At 43.2% G+C, this 18,723-nt stretch overlaps 1 protein-coding gene across 2 annotated transcripts in view; it reads right to left on the reverse strand.

Moving 5' to 3' along the window:
• Nucleotides 1-769: 769 nt before the first annotated feature.
• The window catches only part of ches1 (checkpoint suppressor 1), a 72,236-nt gene continuing 54,282 nt past the window's right edge, over nucleotides 770-18,723 (reverse strand). For both annotated transcript variants that reach the window (XM_037750076.1, XM_037750077.1), the window contains exons 4-6: nucleotides 14,164-14,222; nucleotides 4,794-4,902; nucleotides 770-2,614 (exon numbers count right to left, since the gene is read on the reverse strand). In XM_037750076.1, coding sequence (XP_037606004.1) covers nucleotides 2,062-2,614; nucleotides 4,794-4,902; nucleotides 14,164-14,222 — 721 coding nt within the window. In that variant the 3' untranslated portion in view covers nucleotides 770-2,061. The remainder of the gene's footprint in view (nucleotides 2,615-4,793; nucleotides 4,903-14,163; nucleotides 14,223-18,723) is intronic.

An 18,723-nucleotide genomic window follows, 5' to 3' on the forward strand; every position in this document is an offset into this window, starting at 1 on the left:
TATTTATAAAAAAAACAAAACTCTGATCTCCGGATGCTTGAGATAAATACGTATGCAAGCTTGACATCCACAACGGCAAGTAATTCCTTTAATCAAAGGGTTAACAATACTGTATGTAAATAAAAAAACAAACTTTTTTTTGTCATTTATGCCCTACATTCCTCTTTCTTTTCAATCCTAGCCTATTTGGAGATATGAGGTTCTTTCAGGACACCTACAAAAACTTTCCCATGTCCGTCCGATCCGTACATTTACACTGAACAATGCCGATGGAAAATAAGGACACATGTACATTTACACACAGGAGAGAGAAAGAAAAAAACAATACTGTTATAAATAAAGACGTTCTGTCCAAACATGTCGGAGACATGACAACAGAGGTACTGAGGGCAGGCAGGCAGGCAGGCACAATGTTAAAGGGCGTGTGTTCCTGGGCACACAAAACTCACACACTCTACGGATGTGTTCTGAAATAACACCGGGGTTAACATTGAACACCTAAAAAAAAAAAAAAAAAATCACTGTACAGGCAGAAGAAGACGGAAGCCCACCCCTAAGAGGTGATTCAGCTGGCCTACGTAGCCTGAACCCGAAGCCCAGAGACGGCACCCTCGGGCCTCTAATTGCAGAGTGATCTCCCACGCTCCTCCCTGAAGACGTGTCTTTGAAAGCCCGCTCAGAAAAAAAAAAAAAAAGAATCCAAAAAGATAAAAAAAAAAAAAAAAAAGAAATCCAATATAATCACGGGTATAAGAATTGGCGGCAAAACTTTTTTTCTTTCCTCTAGGATCAAGGTTTATATGAAAATAAGTCATGCTTCATGCTAAATACATCGTTTATCTTACATGATCTTTGAATAAAAAAGATTTGCTTTTTATCTTATTTACAAGCACCCATGCAATATAACTGAGAAAGTCCTGCAGGTCAAATTGCTTCAATTAAGAAAGGAAAAAAATAAAATATTTTCTAACCTTTTTACAGAGTTGCCCGCGCGGGACAAATTGCTTATATCTTTATGAGGGTAGAGTGAGGGTAAACAGACACAAACGGAAATCTAAACCCACAGTTCATGTATATAGTTCTTTGAAATGAATAGGAAGGTGTGGTAGCTACTGGTAGCTACGGTAACTATACCAGGTGTCTACGCCTATGGACAGAAGTACTGGGGGAGGTTTAAGGGACGTTTACATTATGCAACAACAACAACAAAATGAAGGAGATATTGCCTCAGACCCGGCACACTATCCATCTCTATGGTGATAAACATGACCATTTTTTTTTTTTCATTTTAAAATATCTATTCTTAAATACTATGAGTGCTCTTGAAATAAACCATGTCTTTACCCATGATGCTTCTATTATAAGTGGTGTTAAATAATCTTAAGTGCATGAATATATATCACATTGGGTTTTACAATTATTTTGACGCTTTATTCTCCCTAAGCTCTACTATGCCTTCTTCTTTTTTTTTTTTTGTCAGCTGTCGCTACATGAAGCAACCTGGTCGCTTATCTTTGGCACAGTCTCACATTTGTGCTCGTGGATGTAGGAGAGTGACGCCAGCGAGCGGCCCAGAGAGCTCTAAGTCTTGTTAAAATAGGCTCCGCCGTTCTTCGCCGGCATCGCTGCGAGATTGCTACAGATTCACATAGAAACAAACAGGTAAGACAAACAGCCATCTTCTGCGCTTATGTACTGTACGCTTCCTCAATGTGATTCGGTTTTGTCGTGTTCAACTTTGTCCAAATTAGTGACAAAACATGCGTTTTTTTTTATGGCTTTCATCCCCTTTTTAAACAACAAAAACAACAAAGACACATGAGAAATACCCATTGATGTTAGTGTTGCTGAACATGTAGGAAAACATAGATTTTTGATATTGCCACAAATAAGTAGGATTCACCTAATGCCCTGCAGATAGATAGAGGGAGATGAGAAGTGTCCGTTGAGACTAATGCTGTAGTAACGTTACCTGTTGACCTATTTGTGTATGTGTGTGTGTGCGTGCTTTGAGCTGTATACCGTCTGTGTATGTGTGTGACTATGTTCTACTTGTGTGTCTTAGTTTCTCAGGGCCTCTTTCTGCTCCTTCTGGCCCTTGGCGGTGCGGTTTGTGATGTTGTTGAGGCAGGCTCTGACCCCCGCCAGGTGGAGCAGCGACCCCGCCGCCTCCTTCATCTCCTCGTCGTCGCTCTCCGGCGGCTTCTCCACCGCCGCCGCGCGCCGCTTCTTCAGCGGCAGCGTGTCGCTAATGCCCCGCGCTCGGTTTTTGGTCCAGGGCAGGCTGCTCCCTGCCAGAGTCCCGGCTCCAGGCCCCCCCGAGCTACGTCTCTGTCCGCGCGGGGGCTGCTGGGAAATGTAGGTGGCGGCGATGTGAGAATCCAGCGGGATCTCCCTGGGCTCCGGTTTGACGTCCGACTGGATCTCCACTGCGATGATGTCGTCGTCGTCGTCCAGCGGGGAGGAAGGGGTGCCGTCCTCGGAGGAGCACAGCCTACTGGGGGACTTGGCGGTGCTGTAGGTGTGGTCGTCCTGGAGGTCCTCGCTGCAGAGCGGAGGGGAGTAGCGGGATGGGCTGTCCTGTCCTCGGCTTAGATAATCTCCCAGGGATGATCTGTGTGAAGCAAGATCACAGAGAGAATATTAGGGCTGGGACGATACACCTATCTCCCGATTTGATACTTGATATGTATTCCGATTTTTAAGTATTGCGATTCAATATTACGATTTATTGCGATTTTTGTTCACTTTTTTCAACACTAGACCACAGGGAAAGTTGAATCATACACTTCTAGGGACTTTTACTCTGGAAAATATCTAAATTAATACAGTAAAAATGTTTGATTTTCAGCATGTATATAGTCAGAGATGTCCAATATATCAGTCATTGTTTTTCCAGCAACCCAAAAATCTAAGAATTTGACCTCACAAATTAGTTGTAATTTCTTTTTTGTTTATAAGGAACATGTAGTGTTTTATACTTCTAGTGAATATAATCCAATCAATCTTATTTCCATATGTATTTTGTATATACAGTTTTGTTATCACGTTATTTTGAAAAACGAACGTAGTCTCACGTGTATACTTTCGCTAACTTCGCCAAGTCCGTCTCTAGCTTTCCCGACAGCTCCGTTCACTTTATACATCCATGGTCAGCTCCATCGGGGAAATTTGACTGTATTTAAAATAAATGTCAGTATATGGGTGCTCTACAGTCGTAGCGTCGGCCCATTTGACCACGGAGATGAGAGTGACGGCTGGCTTGACCGCACGTTACCGCATTATGATAACGTTTCCTATCCATGACAGACTTAGCATGCAGCTATAGCCATGAGGGTCTGGCTCTGTTTTTCCTGCAATGTGTGAAACCCAAAATGTTTCCATACTTTACTGGATGTGTAGTGTTTACCGCTTTGGATTTAAAATGTGAGAGTGCAGGTCGTATCCATGCAAACCCTCCACTGTCTTCTACTTTCTCGTTTCGGCTCGCTGCGGTTTGTTTTGGTTGACGGATACAGAACGGATATGACGTCAGGTTACTCAGACTACAACAATAAAAGCGGTAACTTCCTTTTACCTCTGCATAGACTCAAATGAAGCAAATATATCGATTCGGGCATTAAAAAGATTGATTTCAAAATCACAACAAAAAACAATTGCGATACATAGGTGAATACATTTTTTTTCCCACCCCTAGTGAGAATATTGTTACTCCTGCTGTAACCCTGCCAGCCAGGTGGCCCGCCTGTATATGTGTCACTCCACTGAAGCTGCTCCAGTTTGCTCTGCGTTTGGCTGCAAAGCAAAAAAAGATCCACGTGATAATCCATCAACCTCAAATAGCCCCTTAGGGCCTAATGTGCATATTTCTCAGGTCAGATTAAAACCCTGTATCTCCAAAAAGAAAAAAAAAAAAAAAAAAAGTCAGCCTTTCCTTATAGAAATGAGTGGACTCATTTTCAGATTGCCACCTATGCATTTTTCCAATGACACAGTGCATTCTGAGCAGCTCTCGTGCTCCCTGAGGTCGTGAAACTTGCTCAGCACATAAAGGACCTTGCAAGTCAGAACGCCACAGATTCTGCAGCGGAGCCATTTAACCACTGTCCGCCGTACATCAGCCTCTACGTTTGTAGTGCAACACGCATTTTGCTCTATTAGTCAGAAGACACTTCTCTCTGTAAGGCATTAAAGGACAGGGGCGTATTCTGACAACCGATAAATCAAAAAAAGGAGCTTCGGCGGCGTGCTCTGTCCCCGGGACATTTTTCTCCCCTCAGAATGAGAGGGTGAGCATATTAATATCTTATAAGAAAAACATGCACCCCTTACAGTGATCAAATATTCACTGCATACCTTTAGTGAGACTTTGGGTATGTTTAATTCATTATGCGGTGAGGGCCATCATACTCTTACGCTCCTATGATGGATGTGCATGTCCATGCATGCTCCGAATGTTCTTTGAATCATGAGGCCTCTCCCTTTAATAAACCTGTTTGTGTGTGTGTGTGTGTGTGTGTGTGTGTGTGTGTGTGACCGTTATATAAACACACCTGGATAGAATGTTCTCAACAGCAGGGAGCGTGTGAATGCCTCTGACTTTTGGACACAATAAAGATGTAATTATGTAAACTATCAGTGGAAACTTTTCTGGTGCGAGGTCTGTTTTGTGTGTGTGTGTGTGTGTGCTTTGTGTGTTTGTTTGAAGGCTACTGTGGGTGTGTCTGTGTATGTCTGTGTAGGTGCTGACATTAATTACATGGTTAAGGGTGGCGGGAGCAAAGTTAACCCACCGTATGGCCGAGGTTCTGCTCCCCACAGGGCTTACAGGTAGGGGTCTTATCACAGGGAAGAGCGCCTGGCTCCTGACACGGGCACCATTTTGGATCACACCACGGGGAACTGAATGAGAAAGAGAGAGAGAGAGAGCAGCAAACATAAGTACTTATACACACATGTCCACGCCACATTAGCCACATGCAACACACAAATCAGTTTCAGAGTAGGAAGGAAAACGCAGAAGGAGGAAGCTCCTCCAAAAACCCCGATCGGACCTCGATAAGACCCGGGAGCAGCTCGATGAGCATTCACTGACCGTCGGAGGAGGCCAACAGGGCAATATTGATGAGCAAGGCAAGGTTAAATTGAGCGGGAAAGCGTCATAAATGAGTTAAGGCCGCTGCGAATCATTCAATTACCAACGACCGCTGGGCACGGCTAAATCCAGCCTGTCTGATGCTGTGGGCTGAACAGCAGGCGGCTGCAAGTCAAAGGGGGGATACCACACACACTTTAAAATGTGTGAGTAATGACACATTTGTCTTGTTTTAAACTTATTTAACGCTCATTAAAGACACTTTTTAAAGCAATACTCCAAACCCACAAAGCCAACAACGTTTTAGAAGTGCTTTATACATTTATTAGAAGTATTTGAGTATGATTCCAGATATTCTTTTCAAGTCTTTAGATCTCTGCACACCAAGTCCATATTTTTTTGTCCAAAATTGTTGCACGTTTGAATATAAATACGACCTCACGCTGTGTCAACTCCAAAAACTTTCATCCGTCATTAAAGTTTTGGGAAAAGGTTCAATTTTCTGCGTTTTTTTCCCGCATCCATCAAAAGGCAAAAGAGGGTTGTTTGACCACTCAGAGCCACCGTCCGTTCAAACTTCATCATCATAAATGGCTTTCTGATAAACATTCACTTTGTCTCCCAGCACAAAGCACTTTACCATAAAGAAATAAAAGAATACAGAGATGTGTAATTTAAGGTAAATTGTGGCAGGTGATTGCGGAACAGCTTGGAATTGGGAATAATCGCAAAACAAAAGATTTATGAAACATCAGACATTAATGATTGTGCTCTAGGCAGATAAATAATAGCTTCTTGCTAAGGCAGAAAGGGCTTTGGTCACGGAGGAGAAATGCCCCTATGGTCATGCTGACCAATTGACTTGTCAAGGAAACTGGAGAATCCACCAGAAGGACGACTCTACAGCACTCCATCTAAGTGCCATTTTACTCCAGTGAATAAACAGGCATATGGCAACCACCTGGAGTTTACCAAATTATGCTTCCTCTGATCTAATGAGACAAAAATGTAATTCTCAGGTCTGAAAGCCAAACATTTCAACTGGCAAAAAACAGGTGCTGCTTATCACCTGGTGTCACTACACAGCAGCACGATGTTGGCTTCTTTCATACAAAAGGAGCCAAATACAGACAGAAAGTCCTCGAAGGAAACGCCAGAGAACGGAGCAAAGATTCACCCTCCAGCATCACAACAACACCCTGAAGCACACATCCAGGATAATGGACTGGCTTTAGAACAAATCCCTGAATGTCCTCGAGTGGCCCACCCAAAGCCTGGACTTGAAGCCATTCGAAAATCTGTGGGGAGACCTGAAGATCATGGTTTACCAACGCTCCTAATCCGATCTGACAGCTGGGAGACGCGAGACTTAAAGCTGTAGTCGCCGTCAATGCGTCCCCTGCGTACTGTTGTGACATTTCAGTTTTTGACTTTTGAATACATCCGCATCTAAGGAATAGTTCAACATTTTGGGAATGCTTATCCGTTTTCTTGTCAAGAGGTAGACGAGAAGATTGATACCACTCTCGTGCGTGTACACTAAACATGAAGCTAGAGTTAGCAGCCAGTTAGCTTAGCTTAGCATAAAGACTGGAAAAAGGGGGACAACATGTCATTTTTACACGTCCGTTTTTGTACATATTAAACAAACAGAATGTAATGTGTTAGTTAGTGAGCTTTAGAGGTGCCGGGATGCAGAATTTTGTTGCCTTTGGACAGAGCTAGGCTAGCGGTTTCGACTTGTTTTCAGTCTTTACTCTAAGCTAAGCTAACAGGCTGCTAGCTGTAGCCTCATATTTACTTTACAGACATGGCATGTGTGGTATCAAACTTCTCATCTAACTCTCAACAAGCCAGTGGATGAGTGTATTTCACAAAATGTCCAATTTCTTTAAAAAAATCACACTATGCTTTCACTTTGCCATAATGAATTAGGTTTATGTGTGGACTACTGGGAAATAAGAGAACTTTAGGAATTAAACTTGTGATGCCATCAAGATTTAAAATCAACCTACTTGACGAGGAATTAATTGAAGGTTCCAGTGTGTCCAGGGGGGATTTCTGAAGACACTGGAATATTTTTCTGATTCAGAACCAACAATGTCTCAGTATGAAAGAACACTTTAGAAAAAATATTTAATCGTGATTAATCCCATGATTGTCCATAGTTAATCGCAATTAATCGCAAATTAATTGCATATTTCTAATCTGTTAAAATGTACCTTAAAGGGAGATTTGTCAAGTATTTAATACTCTTATCAACATGGGAGTGGGCAAATATGCTTGCTTTTGCAAATGTATGTATATGTTTATTATTGGAAATCAATTAACAACACAAAACAATGACAAATATTATCCAGAAACCCTCACAGGTACTGCATTTAGCATAACAAATCATAACATGGCAACCTCAAGCCCAACAGGCAACAACAGCTGTCAGTGTGTCAGTGTGCTGACTTGACTATGACTTGCCCCCAAACTGCATGTGATTATCATAAAGTGGGCATGTCTGTAAAGGGGAGACTTGTGGGTACCCATCGAACCCATTTACATTCACATATCTTGAGGTCAGAGGTCAAGGGACCCCTTTGAAATTGGGACCATGCCAGTTTTTCCTCGCCAAAATTTAGCACAAGTTTGGAGTGTTGTTTGTAGCTAGTATGATGGTACTAATGGATTCCTCAGGTTTTCTAGTTTCATAGGATACCAGTATCTCCGCTCTAGCTGTAAAACTGAACCTGCTACAACCTAAAAATAACAAATTGCATTAATGCGTTAAAGAAATTCGTGGCGTTAAAACAAATTGCGTTAAGGCGTTAACTTTGACAGCCTTATTTAGAATGAAAACAAACATTAAGCACCACCAAATAACAGTTTGTTTCTTATGCAGCTTCAGATTTTCCATCAAGGTCAAAGTCTTCTTGACCACGGTTTCCTACGACCTGACCGTTTTCACAAACACTGAATAGACTGTTATACTTCACCTTATAACAGCTGTAAATATATATCTATATTTTTATTGTCTGTGTTGCAGAGGAGAAAAAGAGGGAGAAGACAAGAAGAGTCTATGTGTTAATCTGAGCCAAAAGCTCTCATTACTCAGGGCTGGCTGCTCACCACAGCCATCCCAGTTCACTAAAACAGCTGTCATTTTCATCTCTGGGGCCGGTTTGCAAATGATGACCTGCTGTTTGCTTTGTCCGCCACTGCAGAAGCATTTGTTAAGGTGCAAACGCGTTTTACCGTAGCGTCAATATACTATAACTTAAGCTAAATCTCAGTAAATGTATGATTGATGTTATGAGGGGGAAATATAATTCACTCCAGGAACCACAAGCTCATTAAAACATACAAGTCGACATGGCGAGGCCCCCCCCCAGAAAACCATCCCACGACGTATATTCGGTTTCACGTCGTAACGCGCGGATGAATTATGACGGATCTGTTTGTCGTTCGTCATTGCTGGTGTGTTTCTGTAGCCTCTCCCTGGCCGGCTGTGTCCACAGTAATCTTATTGACTCCAGTTAGTGTGGCTCTGCCCCTGATATCTCCAGCTCTGCTCTCCATAACCTTATAAGTAGGTCCCTGCACAGAGTCTCTTTTGTAATCTTGATCACTCGCTGCATGGCTGTGTGTGTGTGTGTGTGGGCAGTGCATTAGGTCTCCCCGGGTTGATGTGCACCCGCCCCTCCTTCCCCACCTCGCTCCAGTCAGGCTTTGGGTTGCCATAGCAACGGCTCCCCTTCCACATGCCACAGAGTGGTAGATCATGCATCAGCAGAGAAAGTGATAGAGAGAAGCGGAGAGAGAGAGAGAGAGAGAGAGAGAAAAGGGGGAAAGGAAATACCAGGCTCTGTTTGACATGGCCTCTCATAGCTCAGCGACACACTCCTGACCACCACTGTTTACCCTCGATACACACACACACACACACACCTCCCTCCCCGCACAAGCACAGACTCCTCTTATGTGTTCTGTATCTCCACCTCCTCGCTGTTTGAATTTCTCCGCAAACCCTTTCTCTTTGTCTTTCTAATTCCGTCCTCTCTTGTTGATTTCTTTTTCCCTCTCTATCGACCTCGCTGTCATCCTGCGTGTAAGTGGTGACTCATATCTCCAGCTGAGCATGCACGCCAGTCCCCTGCAGGTAAAAAAGCCTGGGACATATGCTAAGGAGACGAGGTGACAAACTAAGAGGGGGAAAAAGAGCGCTCCCAAAAAGCCTGAACTCACTCACTGAGATTGAGCAATAGCGTTTTACAAGCTCATAAAAAACAACAACTTGGAAGCAGAAAAGCAGGACGCGCTGTGGAGGAAAAAAAATGTAAATACAGAAGAAGAAGAGGTGTCTGTCTGCATCTCTGCCTTTTTTTTTTTTCCTGGAAAGAAAATATCCTCTAGTCTGTCTTTTTTCCCATGTCTGGTCAGCTGCTCTGCCTTTTCTGTCTGCTTCCTACGTCTTCGCCTGCCGCCCCGTCTCCCTGCGCGCCTGTTTTCCAGGGCGAGCGAAAGCCCTCAGCCTCCACCTCCCCTCCCCTCGCCGCTCTCATGTGCCGTACACGCACTCAGCCTCCTCTGCTCTCCTGTTAAATGAGTTCCACATGGCCCTGCAGGCTGCAGTCTCCGCTCGGGCCGGCAGAGGAGCGGAGCAAGACACACACACACACACTGAGCTCACACACACACATGGTCCAAAGGTTCAAAGGTCACTCCCAGCAGACCTTGAGAACGCAACCGTTTGAAAGTGGCCTCTCGCTCAGTCAAACCCACCACCACCTGTCTGTATGCCTGCTTGGCTGCCGTGTGTTAAACCGAGTACAGAGTCTGAGGGCAGGATGCATACTAATGTTGTCTGACTGACTGGATAGCTGGTGGGCTGGCAGATTAACTGGATGGCTAACTGGCTTGTCTATCTGACACTCCAGCTGAGCGTCTAAGAGGCTGGCTGACTGACATGTGCTATGACTTACAGGAGGGGGGGTAGACAAAATAAAAGCAACACTTAATTATGGTACTTTAATAAGCCTTTTAAACACAGCTACAAACGCGGGTCACGTCAGGCTGAATGCTCACCAGCAGGACAGCTACGCTCCTGCGTCCTTGCTGGTGACCTCCTGTTCTTTTCTGTTGATGCAGTTTGACTGAATTTTTGGAACATTTACGATGATTTTCAAGTCTATTCCCCTAAACGTGTTTTAAAAATCAAATCTTTTGACCTGCTGTTTGGGCAAAGATGATTTGGGCTCTTTGGAAATCTCATATGTGCTTTGAAAACTTAAAAAAGGGCACAGGAAGTTAAGTTTACTCGGAGTTGTAAAATCTTCTATTGCTCTGTCGGGAGTTTTGTCAAATCTGAAAACAATATTTGCAGTTAGTTACTATAGAATTTAATGAAGTGTGTATTTCCATTATTTCGTCCTTCAACTGTACAGTGGTGAAGTACTCAGATACTTTACTTAAAATTACTAAATGTAGCAATATCATAATGAAAAATACTCCATTGCAGATAAAGGTCTTGCATTAAAAAAAACTGTGTGAAGTACAGTCGCAGAAGGTAATAAAGTAAACTTACTGGAGCACTGTACTTAAAGGGGACACTACCTAAATTAACAATTCCAATATTCTTAATTTAGTTATTTCCATGGCCTAGTAAAGTTCAATCAATATTTGTGAAAATGAGATCCTCTCTCAAAGCCAGAAACCAGAAAAGTCTCAAACTTGTGATGTCATAGGGTATTAAGTGTGAAGCTGCTCCATAGACAATAAATGGGAGGCTGGTTTTGTGGACCCACAGGATGTTTGTTTTCTTTTTTATACCCCAATGAGCTTTATTCTATTGTAGTGTTGTCAATTTTGAAACAGAAAATGTTCCCATATGCTCAGAATATTCCCCTGGGTGCTCTCAGTGTCATCTAGAACGTCTCTCCCCTTTCATCGTCTACGAAGCAGCTCCACACTTTATACCCTATGACATCACAAGCTTGAGTTTTAGTTTTTAGTTTTAGTCTCTAGTTTTTGGATTTGGGAGAGATTTGTTCATGTTTACTCATATTTTTGGACTCTCTTAGGAAAGACATGTATGCATTTTTAAAATGAGCGTAGTTTCCCTTTAAATACAGATATGAGGTGTACTTACTTCCATTTTATGCTACTTCCACTTCGCTACCTTTCCGATGGAAATATTGTACTTTTTACTCCACCACATTTATTTTACAGCTAGTTACTTTGCAGATTAAACATGATGTGATACATGAGTCACAAACATACTGTATGATCAGTATATATACAATATGATGTAGAATACATTTAGAAGATATGATAGATTATTATAGATGTATTAACAAACATGCTGTAAATAAAAGAGTTCAACTGAGCTCCACCTCAAACCAGCTACAACATTAAAAAGCTGTTAGTATCAGTAATACTATTCTAATAAAAAAAAAAAAAAACACTTTGGAAGAGGCCATTACGCATTGTCTGTACTTTTAAGTACATTTTGTTGAAAACACAACACATTTTGAATGCAGGAGGATATACTGCAGCACCACCACTTTCTACCACCGCCTAACTAAAAATACAGAAGTATTATCAGAAAAATATATGCAAGTATCAAAAGGAAATAATATGCAACCGAACGGTTTCCATCATCATATATTATAATACTGGATTATTATTACTGTTGTATTAATAGTAACTACAATTGTCAAATAAATGTATTGGAGTAATAAGTACTATATTTCCCAGTTAAATGTAATTGAGTATGAAGTAGCATGAACTAAAACACTCAAGTAAAGTGCCTAAAAAAAATTGTATTTGCGTAAATGTACTTAGTTACGTTCCACAGCTGCCCCTTCACATCAGCTTTTGCTATAATGTCAGATTATTTAAAAAAAAAAGTAAATCGCTACACCTCTATAGCTTGGAATAAAATAAACACAAACAAAAACAAACAATCTGAGAAAACCCTAAAAACTTGTAAGGCCTCGATCAGACAGAGATGCGTCGCTACAGGTGCAGCCGCTTCAACAACGCCCCTTGGCAAAAGGTGTCTGGCAAAACAGCTGATGCGCCTGTGGAGCAAGACTGGGTGCTTAACCAGGCGATCACATGTGACAAACGGGAAAATGTGCGCTCTCTCTCTCCCTACAAAGACAGTCCGTTAGCCTCACAGCATGAGATGTGAATCCCTTCATCCCTCTCACATTCTCCGTTGCTCTCTCACAGTCCAACAGCTAACTAGCTACAGTAGCTAAGCACATCTACCAGCATCAGAACGGGAGGAAGAAAGAGGTAAAGTAGTAAAGCCTGCCTCTTGCTTGATTTGATTGGCTGCCTGGGACAAGAGTGACATTGACATGCGGTCAAAGTCACGCGACTCCGCGCCTGGCGCTGAAAAGTTGAGAATATTTTAACTTTTATGCACGTCTAAAAACCAATAGAAAAACACGGAGTGCACGGCAGGCCGCTGTACCATAGAAAACATTTTTGCTGGTGACATGTTTCTAGTGATACATCTCCGTGTAATCGGAGCCAAAGCCTGGCCTCGTCTGCCATCTGAGTAGAGTTTACTGTTGCGGTAGAGTTGAAGGGTAATCATTTGTAAATAGATGTAATCCAACAGATGTAAAGCCAATATATGTTTGAACCTTCAAAGTGGCTGTGATGTGCTGATAAGCTGCAATTAAACATTTAACAGCTGGTCAATTTTTCTATTAACTTGGAAACACCCTTCCCTTGCAGCTGACAGGTTCATAAAGCCTTAGAAGAGGTTTCTAAAATGAATACAACTGAAATAGTGTTCCTTCTTAAATGATAGCAGGTGACCAAAAGTCCTTAAATAAAATAGGAACACTTAGACCAGAGCCTCTATAATTTAGAGCTCCTGAATGATGAACTTTGGGGTGATGATGGGTTGGATTAAGGACAGGGCTGCCGGGCATTGTCCTTGTGTTGATCCTGAGCCGGTGGGCCACAGGGAGAAGCAGATTTCAGCCAACCTCAGCTCCGAGCGAAGCAGCCTCTGAGAGCTCTGGGAACGGGAGACGGAAGTAATAACGGAGGGCACTAACAGCCCCAAACTCACTCTCTCTGGCAGTCCACCTCCCCCCCCCCCCTTATCCCAATCCTCTTTTTCCTTGTCTTTGCCTCTGGCTGTCTGTCACAACTTCCCTTCTCCCCGCTGCCTCCGAATGTCACGCCCGACCATCCTGCACCCTCTCTCCTTTCAAAAACACATTTAAAAAGTTTCCTTTTCCTGTCTCCCCCCTGTCACATGTGCACTCCGAGTCGACTGTCTCCCTCTCCGTTCTATCCATCCATCTATCTGTCCGGCCCGCTCAGACACATCGCTCTCACATTGTGTGCGTCTAGAGGGAGTCCAGGTTTTCAGACACTCTCTCCAACCTCGGCTCCTTGACCATTACTACTCCATTATCAGCGGCGATGGAGGGCGCGCCGCAGACGCCTAATGTATCCATTTCCCCCTCCATTTAGGACTCAGCAGCCCAGCGAGCTCCCGGAGTGCTCCCTGATTGGGATTGAATGTCCATTTAAACTGCCGTCCAGCCACCAGGGAGGAGGTCGGGGAGGGGGGAGAGGAAGAAGAGGAGGAAAGGAATAATGGGAAATACAGGGAAGAAGGAGGTGTATAGGAGTAAAGGAGTAAAGGTGGGTGTGTTGTGTTGAATGAGGAAAGGATTTAAAGCTGAGATTTTCTCTCCCCTTCTCTTTCTTTTCTTTCTTTCCCTCCCTCGCTTCTTGCTGTGTCTCCATCACTTCTTCTTTTTCTGTTTTTTTTTACTTTCAAATACGCCTCCGTAGAAAAAGCTCTCCTCCTCTGGCGCCGAGCCAAGTGTCAGAACTCAGCACTCGGTATTCTCAAGGTGCGCTTCTAAAAAGAGGGATTTGGAATTGAGATGATTGGAGTTGGCACATCCGTAGAGGATGGAGGGAGGGTGGGGAGAGGAGGAGGAGAGAGGAAGAGGGTGAGACAGAGAGAAAAGAAAAGAAAAGAAAGAGGCGGGTGATCACACACGTACAGTACAAGACTTGCGGAGGTGAAGCGGTACCTTGTAGGAGGACTCCTCCGTTCTTTCTGAAGAGGGGACTCCCCGACCACAATGGAGGACTAGAGAGGACAGAAGAAGAAGGGATGGTGGGGGTGAGAAAGAGAGAAAGAGAAAACTGGTCAACCATTTGATCATGTTGCAGCAGCCAACCAGCCCAGCGGGCTTCATCACGAGGCAGATAGCAAAGGCAGGAATTTGAGCCCATAAGCCAGTGCGTCTGATTATAGTGATTAGATTCCCGGGTGTCCCACTGTTGCCATTATTCCCTGTGATTACCTCGGAGAATTACAGCCTCGCCGCTGTAGTCCATGGGGGTAATTTCTCATGACAAACCCCCACCGCCCGCCACTACTCCATCCATTCACACACATTCAACGAGGAGAAAAAAAATAAAAATCATCACCGCACACACATTTAACACGCGCTCGTGTCACACAGGCATGTTTAAGACAGACAGTGTGACACATTAAAACACACGCTTGTGCTGCAAAGACACACACACACACACACGCGCGCTCAAAGCCGGGGACTCAGTTTAGGTGATCATTGCACCACTAATGAGGGAGGTAATGACGGCATTTCTCACATAGACGGAGACATCTTCACTCACACATATGCACACGCGGGAAAGACAATAGATACAGTTCTGCTGGCGAGTCCATCATTTTAAGACAGAAGGAGAAAAGATGGAGGGATGGAGATAGAGAGAGAGAGAGCAAGAGAGAGAGAGAGGCTGTGAGAGCTTTTCCAGGTTGAGTGGTCTTTAGCTCCCCATTAGACAACACGTCTGACTGCTCCTTTCTCTCTGTAGCCAGACAGGCTGTTCTCAAACACAGTCATTGTGTGTCTGACAACGTGGATCGTGGTCGTATGTACCCACACGCACACACAACAGACAAACAGGACAGAAAACACCTGGGGGACGCCGTGAACTCTGTAAAAAAGCAACCCACTCGTCTCCACTCATCAGGAGAGTTTCCTTTGTAACGCGAGTCCTGTTTTATGTTCTGCTAAGCTGCTGAATGAGAGGATTTGGACGTCTGCACTTGTGAGGTGGCTCTCACCTCGCCAGATGCAGGGGAGAGATGGACACACACACACACACATGCACGCACCACACACACTTACTGTACACACACACACACACACATGGCGATACGAAAAAGCAAAAGCAGCGAACGCAAATTTCAGCCCTGAGCCACCTGCTGTTGCCATGGAGAGTTGCCACATTGCGTTGCCACGGCGATAACATATTTTTCCTGCGCTAACAGCCTGTCTGTTTTCCCTACCACCCCACCCCCCGCCCATCTCATTCTCCCCCCCTCTCTCTCTACCCCTCTCTCTCTTTTCTCACTCTTTCTTTCTCTCTCTCTTCCCATCCCTGCGCTCTCTCTCTCTCTCTCAACAAATGGCTTCACAGTGCGACAGCACCTGCCTTATACTACATGTGTTGCCATGGCGGCGTTCCCGTTGCCAAGGCAACCCTGTGCATTTAATGTAGTGGGCGAGGGGCTAAACTCGTGGCAGACGCTCGCTCTGCAACCCCCCCCCCCTCCCAATATCTCATCCTTTTCCACCAAGGGAGGGGAGAGGGAGGGTGGGAGAGAAAGAAATAGAGGGAGAGAGCTCCTCCCCAACCCCCTTGAGACACCCTTTCCTCCTTCCATCCATCCTATCCTCCTCCCCTCCTCCTCTCCTCCAGATGCTGATGGGGTGTGAAGGAATGCACCATGGAGCTGACCTCCTACCCAGCATGCTCTCTCTCTCACTCTCTCTCTCTCTCTCTCTCCCTCTTTCTCCCCCCAACACACACACACAGAGTTGGACTGAAAACTGCTTCGGCTAACACACACATGCAGATGCAATCACACATGCGGACACACACGCCGAAGCAAACCGCAGGTGGGGGTCGACTGGAGCGGCGCGTGAGTTATTACGGTCCATGAAAAACCAAGAGGTGTGAGCGACAAAGAGTAGAGGACAAAGAAGCATCGTGGCTCTCCCTTTCCTGCCTCCTCCAGCTAGTCCTTCTTTCTTTCTCTCTCTCTTCACTCTCCCACAGTCTCTCTCTATATCTTCTCATTCTCTTCATCTTCCACTCCTGCGTTGTGCACAACTGCTTGAGACAGTCCTTGACACTGCAACCATTCACCGTTATTACACTTCATAACATAATATTCTTGAGAGCGAGTGCTCTTGACAGAGATTTTGTGTTGTATTGATTACACCTAGTGCGTTCCAAGATATATATATATATAAAGGAAACTGGTTATCGTCCATATTCTAACATAGACTTAACATAGTACATTTAGTTTAGTGCATTCCTTTTAGTATTCTTATGACTAGATTTATTCCCTAATTCCCGTCTAATCCAGACCTTAAGACTCAATACTACACTACAACTTTATACAAATAATAACCTTGACCTTAAAGTTCTTTTTGATCACCTTTTTATAGTAAAATGTTACGTTTAAATTAGGGCTGTCAAATTAAATGTCATAATAACGCACATTCGTTTTTAACGGCACTTATTCCTTTAATGCCTCAACGCAACTTGCAATTTTTAGCGGGCTCATATGAAACTAAAAAACCTGAGGAATCCATTGGTACCAACCATGTCATACTAGCTTGTTGTGAAGGAGGCTAAATAACGCCCCAAACTTAGGCTAAATTTTGGCGAGGAAAAACTGTCATGGCCATCTTCAAAGTGGTCCCTTGACCTCTGACCTCAAGATATGTGAATAAAAATGGGTTCTCTGGGTACCCACGAGTCTCCCCTTTACAGACATGCCCACTTTATGATAATCACATGCAGTTTGGGGCAAGTCATAGTCAAGTCAGCACACTGACACACTGACAGCTGTTGTTGCCTGTTGGGCTGCAGTTTGCCATGTTATGATTGGAGCATATTTTTTATGCTAAATGCAGTACCTGTGAGGGTTTCTGGATAATATTTGTCATTGTTTTGTGTTGTTAATTGATATCCAATAATATATATATATATATTTGCATATAGCAGCATATTTGTCAACTCCCTTATGATAAGAATATTAAATACTTGACATATCTCCCTTTAAGGTACATTTTGAACAGATAAAAACATATGTGATTAATTTGGACTTAATCGTGATGAACTATGGGCAATCATGTGATTAATCAAGATTAAATATTTTAATTAATTACCAGCCCTAAGTAAAATGTTAAGTTTATTTTGAACAGTACTGTTGTTAACTCTTACGTGATTAACAGAACATTTATGCTAACTGAATTATTTATTCTGACTTATGACTTAATTAAAAGTTTTTCATTCATGAACAGAAATTATTAAAAAACAACTCTGACAAAGCAACTCCAGGTCCTCTTACTAGCTTTCTTTTTCTAGGGGGCTTTCAGCTGTATCACATGGCCTCCATGGAGTCTTCTTGTGTTGTGCAAAAAGTTTTGAATGAAATGAAGTGAAATCTGCATGTCGACAGTTTGATCTCCATAACAACTATGAATGGTGGTGAAGACTGTGTGATACAGTTGAAAGCTTAGGATGTTTTTTTTTACTTTAGTGCCGCTCTTCATGTGCATTTTGATCCACTGTGATCTGTTAGCTCCAGGCAATTCACAATTGTTTATTGTCTGAAGTGATAAAAAGTGTAACAAACTGCAGTTGCAAATTCTGACCTTCTGTCCATACTGCCCCTATGCTGCCAAGTTATTACATAGAACTTTAAAGGCTGAAATTAATTACCCATATTCCAATGAAATCTGATTTCCCCTTAAATTTACAAAATACTTTAAATTCCTTCCTACTGCTTATATTGAGTGTTTGAAAGCTTTAAAAACCCAATATAGTATTATATGAACTACAGTAAAACCTAAGATAAATGTTGCACAATTACATCAAACGGAATTATCACAGATATATCATTCACACATTTTACTAATTCAGCCCGGCTTGGCTTAATATCTGGAGACTGTAGGCTGTGGATCCAGCAGCACTACTGTTGCTGCCTGAGAGGTTAAGGGACTGTACAAGCGGTGTTCATGTTTTAGCCCATTAGCAACAAATTGTGCATACTGTACATGCTGTGCGCGTGCTTTACGTTGCTGTCGGCCAGTTTCGACAGCTCACCATAAATTCTTAAATTGATTTCCATTTGACTTTCCAGGCAGCCGCTGGTTTCCATTCATTTAGGGCTGATATTAAAAAAAACAAGTCACAAGCACACACAGACTTGAGAGATGCTCGTTATTCAATCATAGGTAACATTTAGAAGCCTTTACAGCAGGGCTGTGTGTTGGCAAGAATCTGGCAATATGATACGTTTCATGATACAGGGGTTACGATTCAATATACTGTAAGCAAGGTGATATATTGCAAATTTGAAATTTAATTTTAAGAAAACTGTCATAGTATAAAGAACAAACCACCATGTGCATAAAATCTGAGTAAAAAAAGAACCTTTTTATGCGATCAGGACAGTGGGGATCTGCATTTGCATAACATCCAACAGCTGTAACATCCAACATCATAGCACTACTCTGAGAGGACACAGACACTGAAAGGGA

Source organism: Sebastes umbrosus, chromosome 18 (assembly GCF_015220745.1).
Source record: "Sebastes umbrosus isolate fSebUmb1 chromosome 18, fSebUmb1.pri, whole genome shotgun sequence".
Classification (NCBI taxonomy): domain Eukaryota; kingdom Metazoa; phylum Chordata; class Actinopteri; order Perciformes; family Sebastidae; genus Sebastes; species Sebastes umbrosus.